The sequence below is a fragment of the Natrix helvetica genome, assembly GCF_964273705.1.
Source record: "Natrix helvetica genome assembly, chromosome: 2".
Lineage (NCBI taxonomy): Eukaryota > Metazoa > Chordata > Lepidosauria > Squamata > Natricidae > Natrix > Natrix helvetica.
The window spans coordinates 136,599,516-136,609,618 of NC_138552.1; the positions used below are offsets into that span (position 1 = coordinate 136,599,516).

The 10,103-nt window shown below is 39.7% G+C and overlaps 1 protein-coding gene across 1 annotated transcript in view; it reads left to right on the forward strand.

Moving 5' to 3' along the window:
- FERMT1 (FERM domain containing kindlin 1) overlaps positions 1–9,466 on the forward strand; it is a 46,031-nt gene extending 36,565 nt beyond the window's left edge. The window contains exons 14-15 of the mRNA XM_081940246.1: positions 3,695–3,836; positions 6,843–9,466. Of these exons, the coding sequence (XP_081796372.1) occupies positions 3,695–3,836; positions 6,843–7,016 (316 nt within the window). The 3' untranslated portion in view covers positions 7,017–9,466. The remainder of the gene's footprint in view (positions 1–3,694; positions 3,837–6,842) is intronic.
- The last annotated feature ends 637 nt before the right edge of the window (positions 9,467–10,103 follow it).

The window sequence follows — 10,103 nt, forward strand, 5'->3', positions numbered from 1 at the left end:
CAGGTGGAGCGCTGAAAGGGAGCGCGCAAGCCAGGTGGAGCGCTGAAAGGGAGCGCGCGCGATCCGGTGCAATCCGGGAGGAACCCACCACTGCCATGAACGGTTGCTAAACAAATGGTCCCAAACCAAGGACTACCTGTAACCCTTTTTCTGGCTTATATATATAATATAACCTCTTCCCACATTGCTCTTGGTACCTTTCTGGGAGTAATCAAGGCTGCAACATCTGCTTTGTGGCTTCTTTTAAAAAATATATTCTGCCTTTCAATATCAAGTAGTGGGCATTTCCTTTCACTGGAAATTATTTTAGAACTTGAAAACAAAAGTAGAATCTATGGAATCTATCGAACACTGGAATTCCCCCTGTTCCTAGCACTTGGTATTACATATTGACAGCTCCACCATTTTCAGGCTGTTCTGCCAGGACCTAACCCAGACTTATGATTGATCATGTGCCATTAAATCAGTGACAGCTTGTAATAACCTCATGAATAGAATTTCTTCAGGATGGCCTGCCTTAACCTGGCCCTTCGGGGTTAACAAGCATAAACGTAATATCATCTGGGTTAACTTTTTTTAGGCCATGCCAGAAGTCAAAAAGCCTCTTCGGAAAGTTATCTACTTAGATCATGGGTCCTCAAACTATGGCCCGTAGGCTGCATGCGGCCCGCTGAAGCCATTAATCCAACCCACGCAGGACCATGAAGTTACCCCGCCCACCCTTTGGCCAAGCGCAGGATTTACCTTCGCGAACTCCGTGGACTGGAACTGAAAAGTAAAGCCAACACTTTTGGCCTGCAGAGACATTCTGGAGACGGGGAAGATGAAAAACAGAGTGCACAGACGCCCCAAGAGGTTAAAAAAATGGACAAAAAAGGCCTGTTTTTCACCTCCCCGCCTCCAGAAGATAGATAAAGAGAGACAGATAAAATCAAAATTAAAGATAGATAGACAGAGAGAGAGAGACAGAGACAGAGACAGAGGGAAAGAGAGAGATTTCTTAAGTTCCTTGGAGCTGAGAAGAATTGCTGCAAAACGGAGTTAGACCACTAGATTCCTAAACAAATGAAAAAATGATCTAGTAAAAAGAAAAGGCAAACAAAAGAGCAACATGCAAACAAAAGCAAATAAAACACCCCAGGAGCAAAACAAATTGAAGTTTAATTTCTGTGCATTGTTCAATGGACTGTTAACTTGACCACACCCACCCAGTCGCATGACCACTTAGCCATGCCAACCCAGCCGGCCTGACCCCCAACAGTCTGAGGGACCGTGAATTGGCCCCCTGTTTAAAGCGTTTGAGGACCCCTGGCTTAGATGATTATTTCCCCAAGTACGGTATGTTTAGTAGTTCTATATTTGGCCAGTAGAGGGAAGCACAAAAATTCTGTTTGCAACTGATGATTGACTGCACCCTTCCCTGCTTCCTCCCTTCTTCCACCTCAGCAGTAACTTTCACTGGGATGGCACTATAGTCAGTCCTTTCCACTAGTGCGCATGGGGAAGTTTTTCCTATTTGAATTCAGATGCTAACTTAACAATATTTGTGTATCCTGAACTGATACACAAACCAAAATGCAATTGCCATTTAAAAGAAAATGCCTAGAGATACACGAACACACTAAGATTTGCATTAGCAAAAGGGGTATAACAAAATGCACATAATAACCCGACTCACAAGTATTGATTTGGGAGTGAGAAGGGGAATCAAATGTGAATGGAAAATGCCCCTAAATCGAATCACTTTGTTAGGAATGTAAGCTAACAGTTGGGTTAGCAATATATAAACCAGGATGCTTTAAGTACTGCTGTAATGTGATTGGTTGCTGTTACCTCAAGCAGCCATAAGAGGGAGCCAGAATGAGTGTTAGCTCTCGGTTTGTTAGACGTTGATCAGTGTATTGTGAGGTACTGTGTTTTTGCTAATGTTAGCTGTTTTGTGTGCTAAACTGACTATTTGATACTGGACTGTGTTCGAAGGATCATTCCTTAACTGAGAACATTGATAACTGACTGACTGAACCGTGTATGACTTGGACTGTAAATTGAACTCTGAATACCTCTATATTTCCACATAGTAAACTACTATATTTTATACTATTCAGTGTCCATGTATGCTGGTTTGTGCGTGTTCTTCCATACCACTCTCATTACGCTTCTCTGCACACTCGCTCTCCTAATGTGGAGCTTACTTACTTAACACACTTCCTGCTCTTTTAATGCACTGGCTTTATGAAAAAAAACCATATATAGATAGTCCTTGACTTACAACCCACAATTGGTACTTGAATCCCTGGCCCTAAGCAAAGCATTTGTTAAGTGAATCACACCTGATTTTATGAACTTTTTGGCACCGGATGTTAATTTAATCAATGCAGTTGTTAAGTGAATTGCATAGTTATTAAGCAAATCCAGCTTCCCCCATTTGACTTTGCTAGTCGGAAGCCAGCTGGGAAAGTGTCAAATAGCTCTCACACGACTTGCAACTGTAGTAAATAAATGCCAGCTGCCAAGCATCTGAATTTTGATCACATGACAAGGGGTGCTGCTGCAAGGGACTGGTTTTTAAGTCATTTTTTTTAATGCCCTTGTAATTTCAAACAATTGCTAAATGAGCAGTTGTATGTCAAGGACTGCCTGTAATTCTTTTCTCCTGCTGCTCAGTCTGAGAGCAACCAAGATGATCAAAGGCCTGGAGACTAAAACATATGAGGAACGGTTGCAGGAATTGGGTATGTCTAGTCTAGAGAAAAGAAGGACTGGGGGGGACATGACAGCAGTATTCCAGTGTTTGAGGGGCTGCCACAAAGAAGAGGGGGTCAAATTATTATCCAAAGCACCAGAGGGCAGGACAAGAAACAATGGTTGGAAACTAATCAAAGAGAGAAGCAACCTAGAACTAAGGAGAAACTTCCTAACAGTGGGGTCAATTAATCAGTGGAATTACTGGAGCTCCATCACTGGAGACTTTTAGGAAGTCACTTATCTGAATTGGTAGGTTCTCCTGCTTGAGGAGTGGGAGGCTGGGCTAGAAGACCTCCAAGGTCCTTTCCGGCTTCTATTCCATTCCATTCCGTTCCATTCTAATGCACATGGGAATAATTGCTTGGAGAAAGAAAAGCAATTTGTTGGATTTTTCTCTTTTTCTTTTTTTTTTAAATTGTTTTAATTAAACAAAAAACACACACAAAAACATTCTTCATTACATCTTCCAGAAAGCATGTCGATTGGTTACAAATAAATTTTGTGCATTACTACAATCATTCTTTATATTTCATTCATATTGAATTGTACATTTTAAATCAAAAATCTTTATACCATCAATATACCATCATTCTCATTTAACTATATTTGTTTAAACGTGCTTTTGTCTAGAATCATTTATATTTATATTATAATAAATCTAGACAAAATTTCATTGCTAGAATTTATAAGTACCCAGGAGAGATTACATCTTTATAACAAAATCTAAACAAAAAAAAATATTAATAAAATTAGTAAATCTTTTCCCCAGGTCCCATATTATAGTTTATATCCAAATTGTTTTTACCAGTTAGAGTTATTATTTCATTATTATTGTCATGATGGGTTGTCTGTTAACGAATAAACATTTTAAAAACAAAAGCATTCTATAAGCAGCTACAACGTTCTAGTTATCAATCACTTTTTTTTCTCTTTTTCTTCTTTCCCTTAGATTTAAAGGAAGCAAGAAGGATGATATCTTGGGGATTTCTTATAACAGGCTGATTAGAATAGACACAGCTACTGGGGACCCAATTACAACCTGGAGGTATTCAAATATGAAACAGTGGAACGTGAACTGGGAGATACGACAGGTAAATATGAAATGTTTCCTGGACAGCAAACATTTCTGATCTGTTGCTACTTGATTAAAATTTCTTCACCTGAGAAACAGTTGGCTGAAGAATTGCAAAATATTTTGTTTAATGCTAGTGGAAGAAAAGTCCTCTGGAGCAGAGAAGAGAACAAGTTGTATCTAGAAAATGGGAGAGGTGGAAACATATATTCTCCTTTCCTAATCACAACTTTTTCCAACTTTTCATTGGTTGAGATGGGGCTCTGCTGACAGAAAATGTTTCTTATCTGATTTTCAAAAAGAATTTTCCCTCAGGCCTCTTCTCTAAAGACAACCTTACTTTAGCATTTGTTGTTGCCATCAAGTCACACCTGCCCCAGGTGCTTGGCATTTGGCATTTGCCACCTTTCCAGCCAACAAGCAAAGTCAACGGGAGAAACTGGAGTTGCTAAATGACTGCATGGTTCACTTAACAACTGTAGTGATTCGTTTAACAACGGTGGCAAAAAAAAGTCACAAAATCACCAACTCTCAACAACTGCCTTGCTTAGCAGTGGAAATTCTGGTCCAGTTGTGGTTATAAACCGAGGACTATCCAAATGGACAAGCGTGTCCTTTGGAGTTTTGTGTTAAGACACAACAACTGTATAATGAAAGTCTTTTTTGAGGTATCTTTTCCTATGCTGCCTTCCAGAGAGGTAAATTATAGGCAACAAGCTAAATCAAATGCCATCACCCAGCCCCATATGTGACTGCTTATGAATAGTAATATGCCATGAATTGTTGTTGTTAGTTGCGAAGTTGTGTCCCACCCATCGCTACCCCATGGACAACGTTCCTCCAAGCCTTCCTGTCCTCTACCATCCCTGGAGTCCATTTAAGCTCATGCCGACTGCTTCAGTGACTCCATCCAGCCACCTCATTCTCTGTCTTCTTTTGCCCTCCATCATTCCCAGCATTAGCTCTTCTCCAGTGAGTCCTTCCTTCTCATTAGGTGGCCAAAGTATTTGAGTTTCATCTTCAGGATCTTACCTTCTAAAAAGCCGTCAGGGTTGATCTCCTCTAGGACTGACCGGTTTGATTGCCTTGTAGTCCAAGGGACTCGCAGGAGTCTTCTCCAGCACCATAGTTCAAAGGCCTCAATTTTTTGGCACTCAACCTTTCTTATGGTCCAACTTTCACAGCCATCCATTGCAACGGGGAAAACCATAGCTTTGACTATACGCACTTTTGTTGGCAGGGCGATGTCTCTGCTTTTTAGTATGCTGTCTAGATTTGCCATAGCTTTCCTCACTGGGAGCAAGCGTCATTTAATTTCTTGGCTGCAGCCCCCATCTGCGGGGATCTTGGAACCCAGGAAAGTAAAATCTGTCACTACCTCCATCTTTTCTCCCATCTATTTGCCAGGAATTGAGAGGACCGGACGCCATGACCTTAGTTTTCTTAATGTTGAGTTTCAAGCCAATATTTGCACTTTCCTTCTTCACCCACATCAAGAGGCTCTTTAGTTCCTCTTCACTTACTGCCATTAGAGTGGTATCCTCTGCGTATCTGAGGTTGTTGATATTTCTCACGGCCATGAATTAGCATCTCCATTAATATATGAAATAGGTCTCTGTGGTTCCCCCTATGGCCTAAATGCTTTCTCATCACTGCTATCAACCAAAATGTATTTCTGCATTTAGGAGAAAGTTTCAGAATAAAGTTTGTATTCTAAAGTTTCTATTTTGAATTGGGGTGAGACAAGGCACACTGGTGACCACCCCCCCCCAAGGTTTGATTTTTCTCTATTGAATTGCAATATTGCAGGAAAAGTTGCCAATATCAAAAAAGGGGAAAGCCACAGAAATATTCGTTTTAAAAGGTCTATGATGATGATGCTAGCTATAGCAGGTGCATGAAGAATCCCAGGAAACTGTCATGGGTCCATTCTGAATTATCCTTTCAAAACTGATTTTTCTCCCTGCAGGGGGGAAAAATCCCTCAAGAGTCTTTCCTGGAAAATGTGGAAAGATTGAAAGAAGGGAGGTTTTAAGTCAGCAGTCCCAACAGGGAATAGGATTAAACAGCTTCTCCTTTCTGTCACTTCTGATGCTCGGTGGAAAATCACTATGTATCACTATTATTGTATGTACACCGAAAGCTTAGTTCAATCCTAGGTAGAGGTAGATATTTCTCTCTCTGGGCACACTGAGAATATATCTGCTGAATAAAACCCCATTGGCGACAGGAGGGGCATCCGGCCAGTAAAACCTCAGCTTCATCCAGTTGCCCAGACGCCACCCTGCAAGGGATTATGGGATCAAAAGAGGATGATGATGATGACACTGAGAGCTTATGCATCTGAGACAAATTCTTTGTGTGTCTAATCACACGTGGCCAATAAAGAATTCTAATTAATCTAATTAAAATAAAAAGGAATGTTTTCCCTAGAAAACAAAATTTTAGAAAGTGAGCCATTAGGACAGGTCAGTGTTTCTCAACCTCCGCAACATTAAAGACATGTGGAACGAATCCCAGAAAGCTGTTTAGGGGAATTCTGGGAGTTCAGGCCCACACATCTTAAAATTGCTGAGGTTGAGAAACATTGCATTAGAATCAGAGGTGGGTTCCTAGTGGTTCGGACTGGTTCAGCCAAACCGGTCGTGATTTGGCATCCTGGGACTCTGGAACTGACAGCAACCCAAATCTGCCACACCCCCGAACTGGTTCTCCTATGGGGGCACCATCTTGATTTTCAGTTCTGCACATACGCAGAACAATTGTAATTGCACCACTTTAATTTTTTTTCCCTTTTTCTACGTTTTGCGCACGCGCAGACCTATTTTTGTGCAAATGTGCACGCACGCACACCGAACCGGCAGTAATGCCGGGAGAAACCCACCCCTGATTAGGATATACCAAATTTAACCTTAAGGAATTTGTGCCTCATGTGATTCTTTTCACACTAATGAACCTAGAGCAGTAAGAAAACTGCAACCACAGCATTTATACTTTTGGTATTTCAATTGTCTTTCCCCTTCAGGTTGCCATTGAGTTCGATCAGAACGTATCTATCGCATTTGCTTGCCTGAGTGCGAATTGCAAAGTGGTTCATGAATACATTGGCGGCTACATTTTCCTGTCAACCCGTTCCAAAGACCAGAATGAGACGTTGGATGAAGACTTGTTCCATAAATTAACCGGTGGAAGGGAATGAAAGGGAATCAGAAGCTTTTTCTGGACTGCAGAGAAGGGCCAGAAGTGATGGTGCTCTGCTTAGATGGCTCCTTGGTACCTCCTGCCTGATTCCTTTAATAAAAATCGATAAAGAGGAAGCGGGCATACTGTGAAGCAAAGCATCGGCCTTTGGCATCAAGACGGAGGGCCTTTCACGTTCTGATCAAAAATCAATGTTCTACTTGTTGTCTTCTCTTCCATGACCATTGGGAGAGGGAGGCTGATGGTGGAAAGAGACAGAATTATAAATGGAAGATTGTCAGATGAAGCCTCCACAAAATTCCATGAATAAGGCAACTAATTGCATAATAGAAGACTCTTCTGAAAACATTCTAGCTTTTTTTTTTTTGGTCCATGAAACCCAAAAAGAAAGCTTCTGGTTTCGGTTTTATATTTATTTTAAGAATCTCCTGAATTAAAGTAAAAGGTATTTCTTAACAAAAAATGAAAACATTTTAGCGTGCCAATCTGTTGGAGCGCAGCCCAGTTGTCTCTTACTGTCCCCTTTTGCACACCTGTCAACACTGAATCACTGTCCTTTACAGCTTTTCCAGTCAATGTAATTCATTGTTCTAAAGAGAGCTGCCTGCTGCCCAACCAGTCTTCTTGCAACACAAATAATGTATTTATGGGAAGTATATTCTTTTGGAAATAATGTTTATCCTTTGCACTAATCTGGAGCACTGGAGAAGAAAACTAATCCAAACCCAAAGCATATCTTGCTTTCAAAAGAGCTTGTGGAACTGGAATGTTTCTGGAAGCTTATTCTTAGAGCTATATGAATTCTTGAGCCAACTTATTTCACAGTGTGTTGTAGACCTTAATTGGTGTTAATAGATTGTCTTAAACTTTCTGGAAAGGCTCCTGCTCTGGAAGGAGAGCAATTATTCAATTACTGATACTTATTTTGACACAAACATGGAACAATGTTTTCCTCTCTATTCTTCCTGGCTGGTTCTTCCACTAGTGGTTACAGTGGAGAGAAGTAGAAGCAAGAATTGTCCATATGTGCTAAGAAAAAAGGGAGGAAGACATTTTCTGGTCTGTTAAAACTTAAATACGTAACACTGCTCTCTAGTGGCTGGATTCCAATTTTATTGCATATGTGGCTAGAGCTTATGGTAGTTGCTTGAGAGATAAAACAGTAACAGTTGGAAGGACCTTGGAGGTCACCTAGTCCAACCCCCTGCTCACGCAAGAGACCTGTGCTAAGAATTTGAACCGCCGTAGCAATAGCAATAGCACTTAGACTTACATACCACTTCACAGTGCTTTTATAGCCCTCTCTAAGCAGGTTAAAGAGTCAGCATATTGCTTACTGTAAACCGGATGGAAGGCTGAGTCAACCTTGAGCCTGGTGGGATTCGAACTGCCAAATTGCAGGCAACTGACAGTCAACAGAAATAGCCTGCAGTACTGCACTCCAACCACTCCGCCAGATTCTTCGTCCCTGTTATCCTTGAATGAAGGGATTTTTCCCATACCTTTGACCTTTTCTTGATTAAATTAGTATCTAAATAATTGGGCATTCAATTTCATTATTTTTCCTAGCATTATTTGCCCCTACATAATTATAGGTTAATGTTGTTTTAGGTACTAAGATACAATGTATCTCATGGATGTATCACTATGTGTTATAACTGATATTTCATGGGAAAAGATGACAAGACAGCAGAAATGAAAGATGAATATAGTATATATTAGCATAGTAATTTTTAATGATCAGTTTGGTCTAGTGGTTAAGGCACCAGGCTAGAAACAAGGAGACTGTGAGTTTTAGTGCTGCCTAAGCATGGATGACGTTGGGCCGGTCCTCTCTCTCAGCCCTAAGTAGGCAATGGCAAACCACTTCTGAAATCTTGCCAAAAAAACTGCAGGGGCTTGTCCATACAATTGCAACCAAAAATGTTTCGATAATTTTTTCAAGGGTCAATTTACATAGATTTAGATTTCCTTATATTTGTGCCTGATTAAGTCAAGTGGGAGAGGCATGCATAACACAGGTGAATGGATCTCACGTTGCAAAAATAAAGGGTGAGTAAGTGTAAGTGTGTAGAATGAAAAATTAATTTGTTTATTTTCAGCATCATAAGTTTGCCTTGCTCTAAATGGGATTTCTTACGACTGGCTTTGCACCCTATAGCAGCCATTTTATAAACATTTTGGAGGGAGACTTTTTCAAAATTCTAAATGTATCATCTGCTCCAAAGAGAATCCAGTTCATTTTAATCAAAAGGGCTTTTGTTTTGTTCCTACTGTCTATCATATTTTTGTCCTTTTTTAATTATCGCTTTTTTTTACTATAAAATGCTTCAGCAGTTTCTGAATTTTGCAGGTTTTGTAGAATAGTGATTAAAATTAGCTTTATTAATGTTTTGCTATGTTTTAGCTGCAATCAAATAAAATAAATTCTGAAATGCTTTTAAACTGTTTCAATTGTTTGGACATTTTATTTCAATTACTACGGTAGTGATAAAGTTGATGAAACTAAATTGAAGGACAGGGGATTTGATACTGAGGAATTACAAGGTAATTTACTGCATCAAACACAATTTGGAATCTTTTCCCCTTCAGTTAATATTTTCAGTTAATATTCCCAGCATTCTTTTGAGATTGTCACCTTCAGGATTTCACTTACAGCTTTGTCCTTTTATCTCCAGAGAGTTATTTGGAATAATAAGGTAATTGAAATCCATAGAGGTACTCTTTGTAAAATAAATGAAACTGTCACAAAAGTTACGCCATTTGATTTATACAAATGAAAGTCTAGGAATACTCTACAAACCAGAACTCACTCAGAAGTGTGAGTATCTTTTTTATTCTCTCGGTTTCTTGTTTTAGACCCATTATCACCAGGCTTCCACTCCATATATTGGAGGCAGGATAAAAATATAATAATTCCAGATAAAACACAGATTATGGAGCCTTCTGCATCTGGAACCATATACTTTTAGGGCTTTTTTATAATTATATTTTGTCTATATTTATAGTATTGTGCTATTGTTATTAGTATATATTATTTTCTACATATAATATATAATAATATATATTAGAATGCATTATTCTC